General features: G+C 38.8%; 1 protein-coding gene across 2 annotated transcripts in view; it reads left to right on the forward strand.

The window, feature by feature from the left end:
* Positions 1-142: 142 nt before the first annotated feature.
* Positions 143-25,106, forward strand: part of KIN (Kin17 DNA and RNA binding protein) — a 36,340-nt gene continuing 11,376 nt past the window's right edge. Inside the window, exons 1-9 of one of the 2 annotated variants that reach the window (XM_036844015.1) lie at positions 143-309; positions 4,099-4,193; positions 6,176-6,219; positions 6,304-6,426; positions 7,246-7,427; positions 9,849-9,897; positions 10,859-10,916; positions 22,613-22,742; positions 24,688-24,738. In XM_036844015.1, coding sequence (XP_036699910.1) covers positions 196-309; positions 4,099-4,193; positions 6,176-6,219; positions 6,304-6,426; positions 7,246-7,427; positions 9,849-9,897; positions 10,859-10,916; positions 22,613-22,742; positions 24,688-24,738 — 846 coding nt within the window. In that variant the 5' untranslated portion in view covers positions 143-195. Of the gene's footprint in view, positions 310-349; positions 924-4,098; positions 4,194-6,175; positions 6,220-6,303; positions 6,427-7,245; positions 7,428-9,848; positions 9,898-10,858; positions 10,917-22,612; positions 22,743-24,687; positions 24,739-25,106 lie in introns of those variants that run through there. The other variant, XM_036844016.1, reaches the window with a different exon arrangement.

The raw sequence follows: 25,106 nt of genomic DNA on the forward strand, positions 1-25,106 counted from the left end.
CCCCGTGGTCTCATTCAGTCTCGCTTCTTCCCGCAGGATGGAACGAAGCCTCGCGAGCGTTGGGGAGGGGCCCAGGCTTCCGAAGCCCCACCTCCTTTCGAGGAGGGTATTTGTCCTGCCCACCCCCGCCAGCCCTGTTCCGCTTCCGGTCAACCCGGCGCTGGGCTCCCGAAAGTTGTTGCTGCGGAGGGCGCGATGGGGAAATCAGATTTTCTTACCCCTAAGGCCATCGCCAACAGGATCAAGTCCAAGGGGCTTCAGAAGCTGCGCTGGTATTGCCAGATGTGCCAGAAGCAGTGCCGGGACGAGGTAAGCGGGCCCGGGGCGGTCCCCTGCCCACCCCCTCCTCTCCCCGGAGGGACCCCGCTGGAGATGCAGGCTGAGGTCCCCGACGCCGGGGTGAGGGCCTGGGTTTCCCGTCCCTAGTCGTGGGGGCTGCGCAGGGTGAGTCAAGGACTCAACTCAGTAGGGCCGTCCTTCCCTTCAGCCCCGTCCTTGCGCGGAACCAGTGGCCTTTGACACCTCCTTGTTCCCCAGTCTAACCCCAAAAAAGAAATGAAGTAAGAAGAGGTTTTGTAGCCCTCGGAGAAGTGACCCCACTCAAGTCGTCAAGAAACGCGGGGTGAACAGTGCCGAGCCGGACTCCCGGGAGTGACAGTAACAGACGTCTCTGACTTGACGTGGCTCTTAGACATGATCAGGGTGTACACCTCTTTTCGGGATCAGATGAAAAAGGAGAACTAAGCTCTTGCACACTAGTCACCTAACAAGCATTTATCGAGCACCTGCCATGTGCCAGGACCAGGATGTTATTGCGAGTGAGATGTGGCCTCTGGAGTCAGAATCAGAGTTAGGAAGCCAAGCTGTGGCCACTTACAAGTCACATTCTCTCTGCGTGTTTACTTATCTGAAAAGTGAGAATAGTAAGTGTCTCTACTTGTAAGATTGTTGTGAGTTTTAAATGAGTGTATTATGTGTAAAGTGGCTCAAGGGGTCTTTGAGCAGATCTTGAGGAAACTTTGTATGCTGTGCTGTGGAGCTTACACTTTTCCCCATTATTTAGATGAATGATGAAGCACCTGGAAAAATTGAGAGCAGGCTAGTGACAGGATCACGTTTTTCTCTGGAGATTGAATTGGGTAGGAAAGGAAGAACACTGGGCACTTGGAATAATCTAATCCAGTGTTTCTGCAAGTGAGGGATGAGATACTTTAGGTGGGCCTCACGTTGAATTACATTGATACAGTTATTCTCTTTCATTTCTCTTTAGTTCTCTTTACTACTAGTCAAGGTAAAATTCTCACACAGAAAACTAGAGACTAGTACAGGGAACGGCCATATATCCACTACCCAGATTTAACGCTTTAAGTTTCACTTAACATTTTAAGTACTTTGCCATGTTTCCTTTTCTCTGAAATATGTAAAGTAAATTACAAGCATCAGGATATTTCACCTATAAATACTTAAATATGCTCCTCTAAAATATTAGGATATTTTTCTATATAGCCACCATATATGTCATCACACGTAACAAAATTAATAAATATTTCTTCATATCATCTGGTGCATACTCCATAGTCACATTTTCTCAATTGTTCCCGTGAATGCTTTTTTAAAACAGTTTTTTTAGCACGGGGAACTATATTCAATATCCTGTGATAAACCATAATGGAAAAGAATATGAAAAAGAATTATATATGTATGTATGTATATATATGTATAAAAAACTGAATTCCTTTGCTGTACAGCAGGAATTAACACAACATTGTAAATCAACTATACTTGAATAAAATAAAGTAAAAACAAAAACAAACAAACAAAAAAACCCAGATCCAGTCAAAAGCTATAGTTGGATTTGGTTGTTTGAACTTTTTAAAAACTAGACTATTTTTTAGAGCAGTTTCAGGTTCACAGCAAAAACGAGCGGAAGGTACAGAGCTTTCTCGTACCCACTGTGCCCTCAATATGTACAGCCTCCCAGACCATCAGCCTGGTGCAACAGAATGGTACTTCTGTTACAATCAATAACACTACATTGGCACATCATTAGCACCAAAGTCCATGGTTTGTATTAAGGTTCACTCTCGGTGTTGAACATTCTGTGGGTTTGGACAAATGTATAATGACAAATATCCACCATTATAGTATCATACAGAATAGTTTCACTGCCCTAAAAATCTCTGTGGTGTCAGGTGTTAGGACTTTTAATTCTCTCTCAATTTTAAATTTAAAATAGAATTCCCTCCCTTCCCCTCAGTTGTTTTTCTTGACATTGACTTGAAGAGGCTAGGCCAGTAATGATCCTAGAGGAGTCCCCCTTTAACAATTAAGTTTTCTTGTGGTTGTCGTTCGTCTTCTTTCTCTAACTCTTGTAGTTTTTGTAAACTGGAACTTAGGTCTGAAGCCTTGATTAGGTTCAGGTTAAATATTTGGGAGCAGAATCCTTGATAGGTGACCCTGTGTATATCCCATTGCATCAAATAAGGAAGCCCATGATGTCTGGTAGTGCTAAGAAAATTGGGTACAGTTGACAGCCTGTAAAGTAATGTTGGAAAGTAATATTTTCCCCTTTGCAAGAGCAAGTAACTATGGGGGAACGAGGAACAAATACTAGTGGAGTGTGGAATCGTGCCCATAGCTCCAATTTCCCATCAGCCTTTTACTCGTGTTTTAACATCTTTGCTTGTGTCACTTATTTCATTAGAAGTTGCAAAGTGGTTATTTTTCTAGTTCTTTTTACATTTATTGTTGACCACCATTCTTTTGTAACAATGAGCTTTTTCTCATTAACTAGGGTTATTTGGTTATCCTCAAATGTTATCCTAAAATAGAATTCCTCAGGGAAAGAGAAGACACGTTTGATTCTCTCTTTTAATTACTACTTTTCAGAGTAAGACACTTGGGGTGATTCTGACCTGTTTGCCCTCACATCTTTTCGTTGCCCTTCCGTGCCTGGGGGAGGAGAAGCTGACCCCTACAAGCCCCCTCCCCTGTCTCTGTCTCTAATACCGGCAGATTGAGGGGGAGGAAGGTCAGATCCGGAGTATTCCCCTCCTGCCCATCCACTCCCTTGAGTTTCTAGAATTTAATAACATTATTTTGCTTTCATCTAACTGATTTATTTGTAATTTATGGAAAGTGGTGCTGGCTTTTCGTTTATGAGACTGATATCAAGTTTCCTTTTAAGACGCAGTTAAGGAGGAGTAATGCATAGGTAGGGCACAGAAGAGGCAAGAATTGTGTAGGCATCTGTGGATGACTGAAGATTAGGAAACTGCTCTAAGCAAGACTGAGTGTTGAAATCAGGGCAGTGGCAATGGGATTGAGCCGAGGGACTGGGTAAGTTATTAGGACGGCGGAGTAGACGTAGTGCTGAGTGGAGGTGGAGGACGCTGGGATGCTGTCCTCGGTCCTGGCCTGAGTGACGGTACAGGACAGTGCTGTTCACCAAGATGGGGGAGACAGAGGAGAGGCACATTTTTCATTTCTCTTACTAGTGGAGAATCAGGTTCAAATGTTAAGTAGAATAGACACAAAGTCAAAACTTGGATGTTTTTTACAATCATCTGAAGAAGATACAGATTTAGTATGATAAAATAAGGTTTATGTATAAAATGCAAGTGTATTTTGGGTAATGAGCTAAAGTATAGGAAAGTGAGTGAAAATAGTTTCCTTAATGGAACTTCACTGATGACCCATTTTACTTTGTTATAGTCCTCGAAACGCTTGCATAACACTTTGTATGAAGTAGGTGCCCAATAGGAATTTGTTAAATTGAGTCAAAAAATAAAATCGCTCTTCTGTTACTGTGCCCTGTAATGTTTCTTACTAATGTCTGTTTTCCAAAGCAGTATTTTTTTGTCTCTTTAATCTTCTGGGATTCTTTGATTAGCAGGGTTGCAAAACTCAACTTTATAAAAAAAAATTTTTAAAACGATAGAGTGCTTACAGCCAGTGACTTGATTATTTTTTACAATTTATCATCAAAGCTTTTTAGGATTTATCATCAGCTTTTTAGGATTTAATTAAATACTTATATTTAGGGCCCATTATAATGAGCTAAATCAAGATTTAACCACTACCTTTACATTTTTGTAGAATGGCTTTAAGTGTCATTGTATGTCCGAATCTCATCAGAGACAACTATTGCTGGCTTCAGAAAATCCTCAGCAGTTTATGGATTATTTTTCAGAGTAAGTAACTCAAAGCCATCCTTATAAGCTTTATTCAGTTGGACGTTTAATAGATGCTTTATATTTAATATATTGGAAGCTCTGTTTATTCCTTACATATTAATGTGATAGCTGTATTATCTTTGTGCTCAGTTTTTGTTTTCTTTTGACAGTTTATCATTGTGTGGAATTGTTAAAAAAGTATGTCTCACAAATCAGTCTTTCTTCCATTCACTTCAAACATATGAAAAACCATCTCTCAGTCTAAAACAATTGTGGCTAAGAGCACAGGTCTGGAGTCAGACTGCTTGTCTTTAAGTCCTTTAAACCCGGGCTTCTCCACTCAGGAGCTGTGTGACTTTGGGTGAACTTATTCAGTTTCTCTGTGCTTTAGTCCCCTCATCTGTAGGTTTTGTACCTTTCAAGTACTGTCTTTCCTTCATAGGGTTTATGCGAAGATTAAATGAGTTAATACTTTGAAAGTGTTTAGAGGAGTGGTCAGTACTCGATTAATATTAGCTGTTAATTATTATTATTACAATTAATATTTAGTCTTGCCTCCATCCCTTTCTTTCTTTCCAGGGTTTTAGACCTTTTGGCCTTAAACCCCAAAGACTTTTGTTTATGTGGGTTATAGCTTGTAAATTAGGGATTAAAACTGAGACATTAAAAAAAATTTATTCATTTAAAATCACAATATAAGCCTATTACAGTTAAAATAACATTGTTACATGAAAATTAACTATATTTTCCAACACACAAAAAGCACACAAAAAAATTAGAGTGGAGTTGTTTTACATTTTTGCAAATCTCTTCAGTGTCTATCTTCATAGAACACAGTTGTATTTCTCACATCTGCTTCTACCTTCATTCTCTTCTGAAATGTTGCTTGGTTGAAATACATAGAGAAAGTCCAGCTTTTACACAGATGTGTAGTTGGAAGCGGGGAGAGTATTTTAGTAGCCTTTTCACATAATTTTGGCTATTTTTCTGTGATACTACATTGAAACACAATGGCGTGGTAGTTTCTTAAAGATTAGTTGCAATGTGGAATCAGAGACCATATAGCAAACCTTTTGTACTCTATGACATTAAAATCCATGTGATCTTTTACTTTAAGTGGATCTTGTACCCATGCATGGTTTTGTAACATCACACATCAGTCATTTGGAAAATATTGCTTCATTGAGTTACACAGGTATTCTGAAATTCTGAACGGTGATACATTTTATTATGCAATATCATAAAATCATATTCACTAATGTCAACTCAGTGCTGTCAGAAACATCTTTAAGTATTGGGAAGTATGTCAGACTCATGGTGGCGGATACTAGTTTACCAGAATTCACATTTTTTGCTTGAAAGCTCAAATTTTATCATTGGCAACAAATACCGTCAGTTGTTTTTCTTGACGTGACAGGCTCACTTTGTTTATTTTTGAGAAAATATCTACTGAATACTTAATTTGAAATAACTATTGTCTATATGTCTGTCATTTCTCAAATATCAAGTGACGCTTTCATGTCTCTGTGCCAGATGGGAACAGCCTTCTCTTTCTCTTCACCTGTAAACGTCTTGGTCAGAATGTATATCTTATTCACCTATGTTTATCTGTCACTTAACACAGTGTGCTCAGCTCAGAGGGACACATTAAGTGCCAACTTCACGTTTTATTATCAATAGAATGGGATGATTATGCCACATTCAGTAGCACTGAGACTCCATGAAGAATCCGCTCCAAAGATGTGTGGGCACTTTTGCTGTGCCTCCTTTACCAAGACAAAAAGTTCCAACTCCAACTTGACGTTTAACTTTAATTCTTGAAAGCTGTAATCTTTCAGGATTCTTCCCTTGTTCAGTTTGTAAAGGTTCGGAACAGATATTCACGTAGATGTTTTATATATCATGTGCTCATGCAAACTATATGATGGCTTAAATTTCAGGAAGGTGATGCTATGTATTTGTAGACATTACCTTAATGCTTTCCCTCCCTGCTTTATTAGGGAATTCCGAAATGACTTTCTAGAACTTCTCAGGAGACGCTTTGGTAAGTATCTTAAGTCTTGTGCACATAATGACTTTATAATCTCATAATCTGCTCAGGGTCAGCAGTGTTGTAATTTCTTCTTAGGAACCAAGAGGGTTCACAACAACATCGTTTACAATGAGTACATCAGCCACCGAGAGCACATCCACATGAACGCCACTCAGTGGGAGACGCTGACAGACTTTACTAAGTGGCTGGGCAGAGAAGGTAAGAACGAGACATGAGGTGAGCAGCTGTTATGTGGCTGCACTGCAGGCAGGGAGAGAATGATCATCTTTTCTGTGTAAATTTATGAAAAAGAGGATGAGTAGGGCAGTTAGAAACTGGTGGAGAGGAGCATAGTCTTCCAGGATTGGTTTCGTGCGCTGCAGGTGTGTAAGAGCGTCTGGAGTGATTCTGTCAACAGTGCAAAGATGTATCCCTGAAGCATCCACTCGTTAGGTTAAGGATCAGTACCCGTCCTCTTCCACTCTTCCCCCTACCTTCATTGCACTTTCGGAAACTTCTGTTACCCCTTCTTAAGGCAGTTTTTAAATTTGCTGCCTCTTTTCCCATTTTCTAATAGGATGGAAAGTTCAGGAAAAGAACAGAGAAAGAACTTTTGTATCAAGGTGTTAGTTATTCAGTGTGTTTCTTTATTCCATTTTGGGGAAGATTTCTGCTTAGTTAAGTTAGCAGAATATCCTGTACTCAGTGGATGTTAAGTACTTAGAGACAGTTGAATAATTACTAAGCAAGATAATGCTTTTTTTATGTTTCCCTTGTTTAAAGGTGTTGCCTCAACCTAGTCAAAAATCAAAATAATATTTCTTTTCTCTTTAAAGAGATAAAATATTCCAATTAAAGTCTAAATGTCACTAACTGTAAATATGGAAAATTCACGTGCTGTATGAATTTGTGTATTTGAATGTGTTTTGAATGAGTGTATTTGAATGAATGAGTAAATACTGCAGAGAGAGACCACATTTATATGTACTGTCAGCTTTGATTGTATTCAAAATTATAGTGTCCGTTACTTTTTTTAAGGCTTGTGCAAAGTGGACGAAACACCAAAAGGCTGGTATATTCAGTATATAGATAGGGACCCTGAGACGATCCGCCGGCAGCTGGAACTAGAGAAGAAGAAGAAGCAGGACCTTGATGATGAAGAAAAAACTGCGAAATTTATTCAAGAACAAGTGAGAAGAGGTCTGGAGGGGAGAGAGCAGGTGGGCATGGCATCATCCAGAGAGGCAATAGACAAAGGTCTGAAGAAGTAAAATTACTTGTTTGTTTAAGCCTTGAATGAGTTTTGTAGGAGAAAGAGCATAGCCAGGTATAAAAGTCCAGGCTGTGGAGTTGAGACGAACCTGGGTCCATTCCTGACTTACTGACTTCACAAGTGTAATTATGGAATCTTCTAAACCTCAGTTTCCTCATTTCTAAAATAGAGTCAGTAGCTAGTGGCGAAGACATAAACAGAGCGTTTCAACTGATTATAATTAATGCAGTGCTGGGGATGAACACAGTGTGTGAGAACACAGAGGGCTGGCACTTGCTCCAGCCTGGGGAGGACCTAGAATATTTGGAGGTAGATATATCCCCTAGGCTGAGGAGTCTTGAGGAATTAATGGGTAAAATCCAGGTAAATGGGGGAGGGAGAGCACGATAAAGTTGGTTCAGGTGTTAGAATAACTAGATCAAGGCATTTATTTCAACAGACATTTATTGGTCACCTCCTGTGTGCCGGGCATTCTTCTAGGCACTGGGGATACAGCCAGTGGACAAAAGATAAAAATCCCTGCCCTCAAGGAGCTTACATACTAGAAGTTGTGTGTGAGCAGGAAAATACAGCCTAGTGTGTATGTGAAACTACTAGCCATTTAGTATTTTTAAAAACTTTTTATTGTGGTGTAGCACACATGAAGTAAAGTGGATGACGTGCATTTATCTTAAGGTTACGGCTCCATGAACTTTCACATATGTATGTGTCTTTAGATGGATGGATGGATGGATCAATAGATAGGTAGTCCCTGTGGCCACCACTCAGATCAAGATATGGAACATTTCTAGTATCCTAGAAGGTTCCCTCATGCCCATTCCCAATTAATATTCCTTGTCCTCCAAGAAGGAAGCACTGTTCTGATATACTATTGATTGTTGGTTAGTTTAGTCTGCCATTGAACTTCATAGGAATGGAATCATCCAGTTTGTTCTCTCTGTGTCTGGCTTCCTTAGCTCTGTATAATGTTCTGTATGTGTAGTTCGTCTACATCCTTTCCTATCAGTGCTTCACTCTTTTTTTTGATTGATGTATTTCATTTTACAAATATAATACAATTTATTTATCCATTCTCCTGTTGAGAAGCATGTGGCTCATTTCCAGTTTTTAGCTATTATGAGTACAGCTGTTCTGATCATTGTGGAGCACATGTTGTATAAGCCGTTGAGTACAGAGTGATGCAGGCAGTAGCAGGCGATGAGAATTAAGACATCAGTGAGGATCACTTTGTGAATCAACTTTTGTACCATGTTGATTGAACTTCTTGATAAGTGAGAGAGTGAGTGTGTGTTAACGTTACTTACATTAACATGCGTATTGTCACACAATCTTTTAGGAGTTTTCTACATTAAATTAAAACAGGAACAGTGCTTAAACTGCTGTAAATGTGAAATTTAAACTCCTTATGACTGAAAGCTTTTTATTCTCTTGCTTTTTAAAAATTTAAATCTTCATTTTCAATAGAGAAAAAATTATAACTTCCTATCGTGGAAATTACAAAGGATTCACATCTTGTACTGAGGAAAGAGGTTTACTTTTTGGAATAACGTTATTGCTCTGTAACATTTTAGCTTAATATTGCTAAAACCTTCAAGTTAATTGTACTTTTCAGGTGTAAACAGTATCTTTACCCAAAAAAGCAGGGGAAATTCTATTGATGAGTGCTTCCTCATTCCACATTTAAACATATCAGTTTTTTCAAAGTAAGATCATGTTCTTTTGTGTTCCTTTGTGAAATCCTATATGGACATTACCTAACAAAATATTTTAGCTAGATCTCAAGGTCATCCTTCTTATTTATCAGTAGTAACAATAATTAACATTTATCAAACACTACAGCAGTCACTATGCTAAGTGTTTTATTTATATTATCCTAATTAACCCTTATTGTAACTCTAAATATGTAGGTTATCCCTACTTTAAAGATGTAATGACTGAGCCTTCAGGGAGACGATGAGATTGACCGAGATGACAAGGCTCATAGGTGGCAGAGGTGGATTTTATACACAGTCGTCTTTGAGTTAGTCTTAGACCCTTGATCATTACACTAAAGCGTACTACAAAAGAGAAAGGTTTTGCTGTTTAAAGTAATCCTCTAGCTAAGATTCCTAGAGTTTATTGCTTTATGTTGTTGTTTCCTGCTTAAATTGTAATAGAAATAAAAATGTAGGTAAACTTCTGCAGTTTGGTACAGAAAAGCTACTTTTTTCCCCCTGTAGAATAATTCTTTATTGGAGAATATTTGCAATACATATAATTTCTTAATTAGTATCTTAAACCATTTTAGGTAGCAAGTCATAATTAAGGACTATTGAATATTGATGGTAAATGCAGTTGTGAACCAAACCTTCAAACTTTTTTTTTAAAGGAAGTCCCTGTTTTTACGGAATTAAGCAGAGAAAATGATGAAGAAAAAGGTAGTTTTACTTTTCTTTCTTCCTTTTTTAATATGGATGCTTTTGTATTGGCTCTGCCAGAAACTAGCAACATGTTTGGGAGCAAGAGGTATTATCTGTCTGGATTATTCTCATCAGTAAAATGAAAAGGTGATAACAATGAACTGGATGGAATGCTGACAGCAACAAGTAACCAGACTGAGTAAAATGAGCCTAAACAATAAGGAAATACCTTGCCATACCAAGAGTCCCAGAGGTAGGGTGGTTCCAGATGCCACACTATCAGCAGCTGGACACAAGGTGGCTGCCGGCAGTCCAGCCGTCATATGCAGACCCAGCATTGTCCAGAAGAAGACAGAGAGCATCTCTCTCCTTTGGAGTCCCCTGTGAGCAAGGAAACTTTTCCTAGAAGACCTTCTTCCCACCAGCAGACTTCCTTTTGAATGTCATTGACCAGACTGTATCACATGTCCACCTCAAAAACAGTCACTGGAAAGGGAGTGGAATTATTTTGATTGGTTTAGACCAAAGAGCCTTACTAATCACCTCCCATAGGTCCCACCCCCTAGTCCCATCACCTTGGGCATTAGGTTTTCAGCATTTGGATTTGGGAGGGGACACAAACCTTCGGACCATAGCATCCTCCAAGCCATATGTGAGGGGCTTGGACACCCAAACAAAATTGGATTCCTGTTACCAAGGGGAGAGGGGCAGTGGAGTGGGGAAGTGGCCAAGGCTGTCTGCTACATCATATGATGGTCTTTCCCAGCTCTGTTAAGCATCAGCCCATTATATTTTACAGGAGTTTATGATCTCTGGGTAGGAGCATTCCAGCTCTCATGTATTCAGAATGTCCATGAATTTCTACGTAGCTGCATTGTGATATTTATTATAATTTTTATTATAATTTTGTTTTATTATATCTGCTGTTTTATTATAATTTTCCTGAAATATATATGGAATACCAATTCTTTTCTTGCAGTTACATTTAATTTGAATAAAGGAGCATGTAGTTCAGGAGGAGCATCTTCCAAATCAAGGTGAGCTATGTGAACAGGTATCTTAGAACCTGAAAATTTTGATGAAATGTTGATTACTACATTTTAAAAGGTGCAGTACTGTGAATTATTTTTTTCTGGTTGTTATTTTCATCTCTTTTTTGTTTAATGGTGGTTTTGTTTTATTTTCTTAGGAACTGGTTTTTTTCTTATTTGCCTGTGATGAGCTGATTCTATCTTTTAAGGAAAAGCTCATTTTGATTAAATGCTTCACATGGTAAACATTTGCTTCTCCCTGAAAGCTTCTCCACTTAAAGGTTCTTTCTGTGCTATGGCAATACTATTCAGTTTTCTGTCATAGCCCACTATCAAGTTTGTTAGCTGGAGTACACACTTGTTGTTTTACCTGCTCTATTATGATTTTCTGAGAACAGAGACTAACTTATTCAGCTATCTCCTTAGCACCTGGTAGAATATAAGTGCATTAGTAGACAGTCAGTAATAATTGCCTTCCCTTCTAGATGGTGTGGTACTGAGCAAGACTTGACCAGCCTTTTCTATAAAGAGCCACGTAGTAAATGTTTTAGACTTTGTTGGCCATGTGTCTTTGTCATCACTTAACTCTGCTCTCAGAGCGAGGATGCAGCCATAGTTGATACATGAGTGAATGAGCTCGGCTGTGTTCCAGTAAAATCTTATTTATAAAAACAAGCAGCAGACTGGATCTGGCCCTCAACTGCAATTTTTCAAGCCCTGGTATGGCACGTAGTCAGGTATTTATATCTACTTTTCGTGTTCTCTTCTCTTGCAGTTCTCATATATTCTTTCACCAAATATCTGTGCAGTACTTGTGATGTGCAGTGCATTCAGTTTGGTTATGGAGGTGAACAGATAAATCAGACAGGATATTCAGGAGGGCACTGTATATTCAGTATCTACTGCAATTTAGCTTTAAGCTGGGTGATTTGCTGTTTTACTTAATATTCTACATGGTGCTTATTTAACCTAACTCAGTTTTTTGTTTGTGGGAGGTTTTTTTTTTTTTTTTTTTTTTTTTTGATTAGTTTACAGGCTAGTGGTTATTTGCACGACTAAATAAGTGTCTAGGAGAATTGAAGGAAACGGGCAGTCTGAGTCAACAATGCCTAACTGCTTCAGGATGACTTGCCAACTGTCTTAACTTTGATCAAAGCGTTTCAGTAGTAACATCTATATTAGATATCATGAAGAAATTGGTTAATTGGGTTCTATATATGATACATTTGAAAAGAAAATTTCTTTTCAAAATATTGCTGTGATATGACCTGGAAGACAGGCTGGAGTATATCTTAACACGTGCCATATAGTTTTGGACCCTTATGTGTTTCTATTTTCCTTTATTATTTGTTATTCCTAAGTGTAGATGAATGTTGAGATGGGTCCCACTGGGCCCCAAATTGATCGCCCTTATGTTAGTTTTCTATGGCTGCTGTAACAAGTTACCACAAACTAGGTGGCTTGAAACAACAGAAATTGATTCTGTCTCTGGAGGCCAGAGTTCTGAAATCAGTATCCTTGAGCCAAAATCAAGGTGTCTGCAGGCCTGTGCTCCCCCCCAGAGTCTCTGGGGAGACTCTGTTCCTCACCTCTTCCGGCTTCTGGTGGCTGCAGGCATTCCTGGGCTTTTGGTTGCATCCCTTCAGATTTATCTCTGCTCCGTCTTCACATCACCTTCCCCTCTGTGTGTCATCCCCCTCTGCTTCCCTCTTTTTTTTTTAATTTAATTTTTATTTATTTACTTATTTATTTGGTTGCTTTGGGTCTTCGTTGCTGCACGTGGGCTTTCTCTAGTTGCATCGAGTGGGGGCTACTATTCGTTGCGGTGCGTGGGCTTCTCATTGCAGTGGTTTCTCTTGTTGCGAAGCTCGGCTTTAGGCATGAAGGCTTCAGTAGTTGTGGCTCACAGGCCCTAGACCGCAGGCTCAGTAGTTGTGGCACACGGGCTTATTTGCTCCACGGCATGTGGGATCTTCCTGGACCAGGGATCGAACCCGTGTCCCCTGCATTGGCAGGCGGATTCTTAACCACTGTGCCACCAGGGAAGTCCCTGATTCCTTCTTAAAGGATGCATGTGGTTGCAGTTAGAGCCCACCCAGATAATCCAGAATAATCTCATTTTAAAATCTTTAACTTAATCCCATTTGCAAAGACCCTTTTTCCAAATAAGGTAACATTTGTAGGTTCCAAGGATGAGGACCTGATAGCTTTGGGGGTCTGCTATTCAGCCTATTACATCCCTATGCCAAACTGTGATTTTATTAGTAAACACATTAGTTTTATTTGACCAAGTTCTGTGACTTCAGTCTCAACTGTCTACAGTAATGTGAAAATAGTGTCGTAGATAATACAATGGAGAGACTATCTAAGTTTTCTTTTTCTGAAATTAGGGTGTATTTTTTTAGAGGTTGGGATTTATTTTCCTGTTGATTTATATCTCTTATATATTTAAAACCCAGAATTAACTAAGTGATCTAGATATCAAAAATGGATAATTTAGGCTGTGTGAGGCACAAAGATAAGCCCTGCTTCCCCATTGCTGGAACAAAGATTACTCAGTTCTCACTTCTGTTTTTCCTTTGGGCTTCCCTGTCTTTTTTTTTTTTTTTTAACATCTTTATTGGAGTATAATTGCTTTACAGTGTTGTGTTAGTTTCTGCTGTATAACGAAGTGAATCAGCTGGATGTATACATATATCCCCATATCCCCTCCCTCTTGCATCTCCCTCCCACCCTCCCTATCCCACCCCTTTAGGTGGTCACAAAGCACCGAGCTGACCTCCCTGTGCTATGTGGCTGCTTCCCACTATCTATTTTACATTTGGTAGTGTATATATGTCCATGCTACTCTCTCACTTTGTCCCAGCTTACCCTTGTCCCTCCCTGTGTCCTCAAGTCCATTCTCTATGTCTCCGTCTTTATTCCTGTCCTGCCCCTAGGTTTTTCAGAACCATTTTTTTTTTTTAGATTCCATACATATGTGTTAGCATACGGTGTTTCTTTTTCTCTTTCTGACCTACTTCACTCTGTAGGACAGACTCTAGGTCCATCCACCTCACTACAAATATCTCAATTTCGTTTATTTTATGGCTGAGTAATATGCCATGCTATATATGTGCCACATCTCCTTTATCCATTCATCTGTCGATGGACACTTAGCATGCTTCCATATCCTGGCTATTGTAAATAGTGCTGCAGTGAACATTGTGGTACATGACTCTTTTTGAATTATGGTTTTCTCAGGGTATATGCCCAGTAGTGGGATTGCTGGGTCATATGGTAGTTCTATTTTTAGTTTTTTAAGGAACCTCCATACTGTTCTCCATAGTGGCTGTATCAATTTACATTCCCACCAACCAGCGCAAGAGGGTTCCCTTTTCTCCACACCCTCTCCAGCATTTATTGCTTATAGATTTTTTGGTGATGGCCATTCTGTCCTGTGTGAGGTGATACCTCATTGTAGTTTTGATTTGCATTTCTCTAATGATTAATGATGTTGAGCATCCTTTCATGTGTTTGTTGGCAATCTGTATATCTTCTTTGGAGAAATGTCTATTTAGATCTTCTGCCCATTTTTGGATTGGGTTGTTTGTTTTTTCGATACTGAGCTGCATGAGCTGCTTGTATATTTTGGAGATTAATCCTTTGTCAGTTGCTTTGCTTGCAAATATTTTCTCCCATTCTGAGGGTTGTCTTTTCTTCTTGTTTATGGTTTTCTTGCTGTGCAAAAGCGTTTAAGTTTCATTCGGTCCCATTTGTTTATTTTTGTTTTTATTTCCATTTCTCTAGGAGGTGGGTCAAAAAGGATCTTGCTGTGATTTATGTCATAAGAGTGTTTTCCTCTAAGAGTTTTATAGTGTCTGGCCTTACATTTAGACCTTTAATCCATTTTGAGTTTATTTTTGTGTATGGTGTTAGGAAGTGTTCTAATTTCATTCTTTCACATGTAGCTGTCCAGTTTTCCCAGCACCATTTATTAAAGAGGCTGTCTTTTCTCTATTGTATATTCTTGCCTCCTTTATCAAAGATAAGGTGACCATACGTACATGGGTTTATCTCTGGGCTTTCTATCCTGTTCCATTGATCTATACTTCTGTTTTTTGTGCCAGTACCATACTGCCTTGATTACTGTAGCTTTGTAGTATAGTCTGAAGTCAGGGAGCCTGATTCCTCCAGCTCCGTTTTTCTTTCTCAAGATTGCTTTGGCTATTCGGGGTCTTTTGTGTTTCCATACAAATTGTGAAAAGTTTTGTTCTAGTTCTGTGAAAAATGCCATTGGTAGTTTGATAGGGATTGCATTGAATTTGTAGATTGTTTTGGGTAGTATAGTCATTTTCACAATGTTGATTCTTCCAATCCAAGAACATGGTATATCTCTCCATCTGTTTGTATCATCTTTAATTTCTTTCATCAGTGTCTTACAGTTTTCTGCATACAGGTCTTTTGTCTCCTTAGGTAGGTTTATTCCTAGGTATTTTATTCTTTTTGTTTCAGTGGTAAATGGGAGTGTTTCCTTAATTTCTCGTTCAGATTTTTCATCATTAGTGTATAGGAATGCAAGAGATTTCTGTGCATTAATTTTGTATCCTGTTCCTTTACCAAATTCATTGATTAGCTCTAGTAGTTTTCTGGTGGCATCTTTAGTATTCTCTATGTATAGTATCATGTCATCTGCAAACAGTGACAGTTTTACTTCTTCTTTTCTGATTTGGATTCCTTTTATTTCTTTTTCTTCTCTGATTGCTGTGGCTAAAACTTCCAAAACTAAGTTGAATAATAGCAGTGAGAGTGGGCAACCTTTTCTTGTTCCTGATCTTAGAGGAAATGGTTTCAGTTTTTCACCATTGAGAATGATGTTGGCTATGGGTTTGTCATATATGGCCTTTATTATGTTGAGGTAAGTTCCCTCTGTGCCTGCTTTCTGGAGAGTTTTTATCGTAAATGGGTATTGAATTTTGTCAAAAGCTTTTTCTGCATCTATTGAGATGATCATACGGTTTTTCTCCTTCAGTTTGTTAATATGGTTTATCACATTGATTCATTTGCATATATTGAAGAATCCTTGCATTCCTGGGATAAACCCCACTTGATCATGCTGTATGATCCTTTTAATGTGCTGTTGGATTCTGTTGGCTAGTATGTTGTTGAGGATTTTTGCGTCTGTATTCATCAGTGATATTGGCCTGTAGTTTTCTTTTTTTGTGACATCTTTGGTTTTGGTATCAGGGTGATGGTGGCCTCATAGAATGAGTTTGGGAGTGTTCCTCCCTCTGCTATATTTTGGAAGAGTCTGAGAAGGATAGGTGTTAGCTCTTCTCTAAATCTTTGATAGAATTTGCCTGTGAAGCCATCTGGTCCTGGGCTTTTGTCTTTTGGAAGATTTTTAATCACAGTATCAATTTCAGTGCTTGTGATTGGTCTGTTTATATTTTCTATTTATTCCTGGTTCAGTCTCAGAAGGTTGTGCTTTTCTAAGAATTTGTCCATTTCTTCCAGATTGTCCATTTTATTGGCATGTAGTTGCTTGCAGTAAGCTCTTACGATCCTTTGCATTTCTGCAGTGTCAGTTGTTACTTCTCCTTTTTCATTTCTAATTCTGTTGATTTGAGTCTTCTCCCTTTTTTTCTTGATGAGTCTGGCTAATGGTTTATCAATTTTGTGTATCTTCTCAAAGAACCAGCTTTTAGTTTTTTTGATCTTTGCTATTGTTTCCCTCATTTCTTTTTCATTTATTTCTGATCTGATCTTTATGATTTCTTTCCTTCTGCTAACTTTGGGGGTTTTTTGTTTTTCTTTCTCTAATTGCTTTAGGTGTAAGGTTAGGTTGTTTATTTGCAACGTTTCTTGTTTCTTAAGGTAGGATTGTATTGCTGTAAACTTTCCTCTTAGAACTGCTTTTGCTGCATCCCATGGTTTTGGGATGTCGTGTTTTCATTGTCATTTGTTTCTAGGTATTTTTTGATTTCCTTTTTGATTTCTTCAGTGATCTCTTGGTTATTTAATAGTGTATTGTTTAGCCTCCTCGGGTTTGTATTTTTTACAGGTTTTTTCCTGTTATTGACATCTAGTCTCATAGTATTGTGCTTTGAAAAGATACTTGATTTGGTTTCAGTTTTCTTAAGTTTACCAAGGTTTGATGTGTGACCCAAGATATGATCTATCTTGGAGAATGTTCCATGAGCACTTGAGAAGAAAGTGTATTCTTTTGCTTTTGGATAGAATGTCCTATAAATATCAGTTAAGTCCATCTTGTTTAATGTATCATTTAAAGCTTGTGTTTCCTTTCTTATTTTCATTTTGGATGATCTGTCCATTGGTGAAAGTGGGGTGTTAAAGTCCCCTACTATGATTGTGTTACTGTCGATTTCCCCTTTTATGGCTGTTAGCATTTCCCTTATGTATTGAGGTGCTCCTATGTTGGGTGCATAAGTATTTACAATTGTTATATGTTCTTGTTGGATTGATCCCTTGATCATTATGTAGTATCCTTCTTTGTCTCTTGTAATAGTCTTTATTTTAAAGTCTATTTTGTCTGATATGAGAGTTGCTACTCCAGCTTTCTTTTGATTTCCATTTGCATGGAATATCTTTTTCTCTCCCCTCACTTTCAGTCTGTATGTGTCCCTAGGTCTGAAGTGGGTCTCTTGTAGACAGCATATATATAGGTCTTGTTTTTGTATCCATTCAGCCAGTCTATGTCCTTTGGTGGGAGCATTTAATCCATTTTCATTTAAGGTAGTTATCAATATGTATGTTCCTATTACCATTTTCTTAATTGTTTTGGGTTTGTTTTGTAGGTCTTTTCCTTCTCTTGTGTTTCCTGCCTAAAGAAGTTTCTTTAACATTTGTTGTAAAGCTGGTTTGTTGGTGCTGAATTCTCTTAGCTTTTGCTTGTCTGTAAAGGTTTTAATTTCTCTGTCAAATCTAAATGAGATCCTTGCTGGGTAGAGTAATCTTGGTTATAGGTTTTTCCGTTTCATCACTTTAAATTTGTCCTGCCACTCCCTTCTGGCTTGCAGAGTTTCTGCTGAAAAATCAGCTGTTAACCTTATGGGGATTCCCTTGTATGTTATTTGTTGCTTTTCCCTTGCTGCCTTTAATATTTTTTCTTTGTATTTAATTTTTGATAGTTTGATTAATATGTGTCTTGGCATGTTTCTCCTTGGACTTATCCTGTATGGGACTCTGCACTTCCTGGACTTGATTGACTATTTCCTTTCCCATATTAGGGAAGTTTTCAACTATAATCTCTTCTGATATTTTCTCAGTCCCTTTCTTTTTCTATTCTTCTTCTGGGACCCCTATAATTCGAATATTGGTGTGTTTAATATTGTCCCAGAGGTCTCTGGGACTGTCCTCAATTCATTTCATTCTTTTTTCTTTATTCTGCTCTGCAGTAGTTATTTCCACTATTTTATCTTCCAGGTCAGTTATCCATTCTTCTGCCTCAGTTATTGTGCTATTGATTCCTTCTAGAGAATTTTTAATTTCATTTATTGTGCTGTTCATCATTGTTTGTTTGCTCTTTAGTTCTTCTAGTTCCTTGTTAAACGTTTCTTGCATTTTCTCCATTCTATTTCCAAGATTTTGGATCATCTTTACTATCAGTAGTCTGAACTCTTTTTCAGGTAGACTGCCTATTTCCTATTCATTTGTTTCATCTGGTGGTTTTTTACTTTGCTCCTTCATCTGCTGTATATTTCTCTGTCTTCTCATTTTACTTAACTTACTGTGTTTGGGGTGTCCTTTTCACAGGCTGCAGATTCGTAGTTCCCATTGTTTTTGGTGTCTGCCCGCAGTGGGTAAGGTTGGCTCAGTGGCTTGTGTAGGCTTCCTGGTGGAGGCGACTGGTGCCTGTGTAGTGGTGGATGAGGCTGGATCTTGTCTTTTGGTGGGCAGGACTGTATCCGGTGGTGTGTTTTGAGGTGTCTGTGAACTTAGTATGATTTTAGGCAGCCTCTCTGCTAATGGGTGGGGTTGTGTTCCTGTCTTTCTAGTTGTTTGGCATGGCGTGCTGGTTGTTGAGTTGAGCTGGGTCTTAGCGTTGAGACAGAGATCTCTGGGAGAGCTCTTGACTATAGATATTATGTGGGGCCGGGAGGTCTCTAGTGGACCAAAGTCCTGAACTTGGCTCTCCTACCTCAGAGGCTCAGACCTGACACCCAACCAGAACATCAAGACCCTGTCAGCCACACGCTCGCTGTCTTTGGTTTTCCGTCTCCAGACACAGCCTGGCCTCCACACACCTCCGCGTCTCCAGGAAGGCTTGGCACAAATGCCCACTCCAGTTACTGAAAGCAGAATCCTAGGGCTGTTCTAGAAGCCTTCCGTTCCATTTCCAGTCTGTTACTGTTCATTTCCTGCCTTGATTTTAACCTCATTTGACCCTGTCTCAATCTCTCACCTTTCTACTAGAATCTTTTTTTGGGGAGGAGGGGCATTATTGTTACAGCAGCTGGTGTAAGATTAAATATCATACAAAGCAAAGCTGGAAACAAATTGGCTATTTTCTTTTGTGTTTTAATTTCATGTTCAGAAGTGAGATTGATGTTTAATTTTCTTTTCTGTGCTCCTGGTGATAGTAAACTCTTAAAATGATTTGTATACATATTCTCTTTTGACTACTCTAAATAGTGTTTTTAAGACGGGATCATCACTTCTTGAAAGGTAAAACTTTTCTGTAAGATATTGTGCTGGTGTCTTTTGCAGGTGAAGGAATAGTTTTTACTGATTCAGTTTCTTTTTAGTCATTAGTTTATTCAGTTTTTCAATTTAATCTTGTGTCAATTTTGATCATTTGTATAATTTTTGTTTCTTTAGAATATTCCTTTCAACTAGGTATTCAAATTTATTATGTTTTATTAATCTTTAAAATACTGTCCTTCATCATGTCTCATCAACATTCTTTATATTTTTCATTTGGTCATTTTAGCTCTAAGAGATTCTTTTTTTAAAATTTATTTATTTATTTATTTATTTTTGGCTGTGTTGGATCTTCATTGCTGTGCACGGGGGCTACTCTTCGTTGTGGTGTGTGGGCTTCTCATTGTGGTGGCTTCTCTTGTTGTGTAGCACGGGCTCTAGGTGCACAGGCTTCCGTAGTTGTGGCATGCTGGCTCAGTAGTTGTGGCGCATGGGCTTAGTTGTTCCGCAGCACATGGGATCTTCCCGGACCAGGGATCAAACCCGTGTTCCCTATGTTGGCAGGCAGATTCTTAACCACTGTGCCACCAGGGAAGTCCCTCTAAGAGATTCTTGATATCACAAGCAGAAAGGATCTTTCTGAATGTCAGATCTTACCATGTCTTTCTCTTGTTAAAGACCATCAGCAATTTAAGCCATCGTCTATATGATAACCTCTAGTTATGTTTACAGGTGTACCACCTGCCATCTGCACCGCAGCTCCGCTAAGCCATTTGTCTCCTAAGCACTCTGTGGTCTCACCCTCGCTTGCATCTACTGCTCTTTCTCCCGGAATGCCGTCCGTATCTGTTCTCCCACTACATCATGAGATCCTGATGGGCTATTCTGTTCATCTTTTTATTTCCAATGATGCTCACATTTTAATCATTTAGTAATGCTGAATACATTTTCTAAATAGAAAACTTTATTTTTCCTATTCAGTTTAATTTTTTTGTGTGGTGAAATATACATAACATAAGATGGTCCATTTTAACCATTTTTAAGTATACAATTCAGTGGCATTAAGTAGACTCACATTGTTGTGCACCCATCGCCGGTATCCATCTCCAAATCTTTTCATCATCCAAAACTGAAACTCTGAACCCACTAAAAAATAACTCCCCACTACACTTCCCCTTAGCCCCTGGTTACCTCTGTTCTACTCTTCTGTCTTTATGAATTTGACTACCTCATTTGAGTGGAATCATACAGTGTTTGTCCTTTTGTGTCTGGCTTCTTTCACTTAGCATAAGCTCTTCAGGGTTTATCCATGTTGTGGCATGGATCAGAATTTCGTTCCTTTTTAATCTGAATAATAATACCCCACTGTATATATAGACACATTTTGTTTTCCTAGTGATTATAGTAGGAAATAGGTGGTTTGTGAACATGTAAGGAAGGGGTAATTACTAGACCCCAAAATAGCCACATAATCCTAACTGCCCTTCTGCTGGGATTATTAGTGCCTATTTATATAGACATATTGTGGTTGTTTATGAACTGGAATTATTGCTAAGTTCAGTGGATTCCTAGCTCAAAGTACATTTAAATCTAAAGAATATTTATTTTGAGTAGCACGTTGAAGAGTTTATCTTTATTTGGACTTAATCTGTTCACAACCAATGTATATTATTTACAGTTGTCACAAACCTTAGAACTTAAAAGTATGTCAGAGGATTGAATTATGGGACAAAACCTAGTAAGTGAAATGTTGCAAGGGTAAATTTAAAGCCTTCCAGTTAGATAAAGAGAGAATGGCTTCCATGAAGACAGGGTGGGGGAGTCCTGACCTGCAGCCTCCCCATATAAGAAGCAGGGATTTCAGTTGACTGCAGGCTCCACTGGGAGTCCTGACAGTCATCTGGCTGCTAATAAAGCTAATGCTGCCTTTAAATGCCTTAAGGAAAAGGTCCAAAGAGTGGAAAATATTAACTCTACTGTATTTTCTATTAATCATACTTTTTTTCTTGTTTCCATGGTAGCTTTGTGCAAATATGTGTTCTTTGTATTTTACAAGTATGACAAATCAAATAACTAGACTGATAATATTCAGTGAGTCAGCAAATATTAATGGAGCATCTATTTTATCTGAGTCACAAGATAGTTACTGCTACTTTACAGGGGGGAAAGAAAAAAAATATATATATATATATATGTGGCTATATATATTCTCTCCCCTACTGTGAGAGAGGAGTCACGTATACAAATGGTTATATACCAGGTGGAGTGGGAAGCCTGCCCCAAAGTGCTATGGTGGTTCAAAAACGACAAATTCCAAGAAGCCTCATGAAGAATGGATCTTAAAGAAGTTCAGCAAATGGAGATAAATGGAGAGACTATTTTAGGTATAAAAGAGGCATGTGCAGATTTGCAAAAGCTTGAAGCACAGGACATGGCTCAGTCAATAGCAAATTGTTCAGAATGACAAGTATACATAATACATCAGGGATGGCATTCTGGGGCCTGTGGTGACAATTTTATCATGGCACTCAGGAATTTAGAATGTACACTGATGACGTTAGGCAATTGGGAACGATAAAAAAATTTCTAATTGAATGTTGAGATCTTTGCTTTAAAGAAATAGAACTGATAACAATGTGCTGGACTTCTACCAGCTGTTTTACAAACATCTCACTTAATCCTGCCGGTCGAGCTACAGTTGGGTCACATTATTATCCCCGTTTATATGTGAAGAAATGAGGCTTAGAAAAGTTAATTGCTCAAGGTCCCAGCAGAAGTAGGATCAAACCCTGGTGGTGGCAACCCTGAAGCCAATGCTGTCATCCGTCACTCAGCCACACTGATAGAGTGGCACTAACTGAAGGTGGGAGGGACAGGAAGGGTTCCATGTTCTCATGGTGCTGCCAGTCTGTACGTGATAGACACACCCTTCGTAGTTTTGACTAATCTGTTGGAAACTAACCATATAACAGATTTCTTCTGTATTGTTCCTTTTGCACATTATAAAGCCTACGTCTTTGCACAGTTTTTGTTAACAGCACGGTTCCTCTTCCCATCAGTTCTTTGGGACCAAGTGCTCTGAAGACAATAGGGAACGCAGCATCGGTGAAACGGAAGGAATCTTCCCAGAGCTCAGCTCAGTCAAAAGAAAAGAAGAAGAAGAAATCTGCACTCGATGAAATCATGGAGGTACGCTTTATGAACTGCTTGTCAACTCTAGCTGTTTGGGGAATGATGTGATTCCAACCAAGGAAAGTTAAATAGTTTCACCAATTATGAGATTAATATAAAGTGAGAAAAATGTGCTCATACCAGGTTAGGAAAAAAGAGCCTAGATGTAGTTCCATCTGAATGGAGCTGGAACCTCCTTAGATAGGTTTATTTTCTTGCCTCAAGTGCTATCTTCAAAACACTCCATGAAATTATGGTCAATAGAGTTAGTTTAGGAGAACCTCAGTGGTAATTGAAGCCAGAAATGAAAGCTCTGCTCACCTTTGGTGGCTTCGTGAAATTGGCATCCTCCATGGATGCCCCCACCAACCTGGGCTCTCGTGTTGCCTCTGATTTCCACTTACCACCTCCTAGCCGGGAGAGAAAGCTCTGACATATTTTTAATTTGATTTAACCTGATGGCCAAGTTTGTACGATGAATCATTGAAAACCTATGATTATCTGGATCTAGGGCTATACTTTTGCTCTAAATTTACCTGAAATTCTAGAGCCGTTCTGCAGAAGGTTCTTAATATATTCCTAAATATTCCTTTCTCCCTTCCAACACATCACCTTCCCTTATCAATAAATTTATGAAATAAGTAGAAAAGGTGAAGAGAAAGAATAAATGGATACAAGAAGCTAACGTTTTTCCCCGTAACATCATTTCCTCTGGTCTCCTCATCCCTTTTCTTCATTTGTGAAGGGATGTGGGTAACTGTTTGGTCTTCCCTGTTACTGAGTCCTCACACAATGCGGGACAGTTAGAAAAGCTTAAAGTATAATATAACGTGTGTACGCTGTGAGATGTAGTCACTCCATCATTCAGCAGATACTGAGTTGCTGTTATGTGCTGGGCATCATGTGAGGTCCTGCATGTGTAGAGTAGGGAGAAAAACACAGTCCCTGCATGTCATGTAGCTTTCACCCTAGTGAAGGAGGCATTCCACGACCAAGTGAACCAGTGGATAAGTAATTACAAAATGCTATGTGCTGAGGAGGTCTGAGGGCAGGGAGTGGTGAGATAGCTTGTTCCCCCGCTAGGGCAGGGGAGGTCTCTAGTTCAGCATCCAAAGGGAAGATCCAGGTGGCTAGAGCATGGTAAACACAAGAGTGGTGACATTTGAGGTTGGAGAGAGAAACAGGGGCAACACCACAGAGGTCTTATAAGCCATTTTGAATTTAATTCAAAGTAAAATGGAAAGCCAGATCTACCTGCTTAGAATATAACCATGCCAAGTTTAGAATACTTTTTGTTCATATTGGAAAGTTGGAGGAATTAAGATGAGGTTTTGAATCAACCAAAGAGCGACATTGTTCAGTCCCTTTGAAAGTAGGTACTTAGGGTTAACTGAGCAGGTGAGAAAGAAAAAGCTGTGAGATACAGCCAGGTCGGCTGGTCAGCACGTTTTCCTTTTGGTCACCCTTTCATTTACTTCTCTCCTGGTTGTGTTTTTCTTCCCCTCCATTCACAAGCTTTATTATCCTTATCAAACAGGGAAGCTCCTCTTTGCCATCAAACTGTATACCCAACTATGCTGTGCTAAATTGGTCTGTAAGAGTTATGTTTTTACCCCCTGAAAACATCGCCTGTTTTCCAGCTCATGACAGTCCAGGGGAGGAAGCAGGGATAGGGCAGAGTAATGCTGGCAGGTGGCATTGCAGTATTGACCCAATAGAGGTTGTTTGCGTTTATCTTCTTGGTCAGTTGACTTGCCTATCACTTATTTTCTTAAATCCAAGTTGCTTTTTTTTTCAATCAAAAACTAATTGAAAAAAAGGTTTGTGTTTATCTGAGCTTGCAAATTATATCGATCTTCTGTGAAGTGTGTTTTATGGTGTTCTTTTGCTAAATGGAATGTTATTTGAAATAAATTGAGGATTTTAAAGAGGTAATTTTATGAATGTCTCATGCGTCCTCTAGATTGAAGAGGAGAAGAAAAGAGCTGCCCGAACAGATTACTGGCTCCAGCCTGTACGTATCCCGCTGGGGCTTCTTACTTCTAAATGTGCTTTTAAGCGAATGATTTAAATAGCATTTGGTATAAATGGCTAAATGTTTTAAATATCTGTAAATTCTATAGATAGATTTATAACTTTAATGACTTGTCTTTGCCTCTACTCTGTAAGTATTGGTTGTATTGTTATTAGAGGGTTACTTCATGTTCATGGACCAGTAATGCTTCTTGAGTTTAATGCCAGATTTGTGTATGGACACCTTGAATTTAAGCCTGGAATTATTTTCAATTTTTGCTATAAGAATACCCAGTTAGGTACTTTGTTGTAAAAACAGCTTTTTTTTTTTTCTTTAACATCTTTATTGGAGTATAATTGCTTTACAAT

The sequence above is a fragment of the Balaenoptera musculus genome, chromosome 2 (genome assembly GCF_009873245.2).
Source record: "Balaenoptera musculus isolate JJ_BM4_2016_0621 chromosome 2, mBalMus1.pri.v3, whole genome shotgun sequence".
NCBI lineage: Eukaryota > Metazoa > Chordata > Mammalia > Artiodactyla > Balaenopteridae > Balaenoptera > Balaenoptera musculus.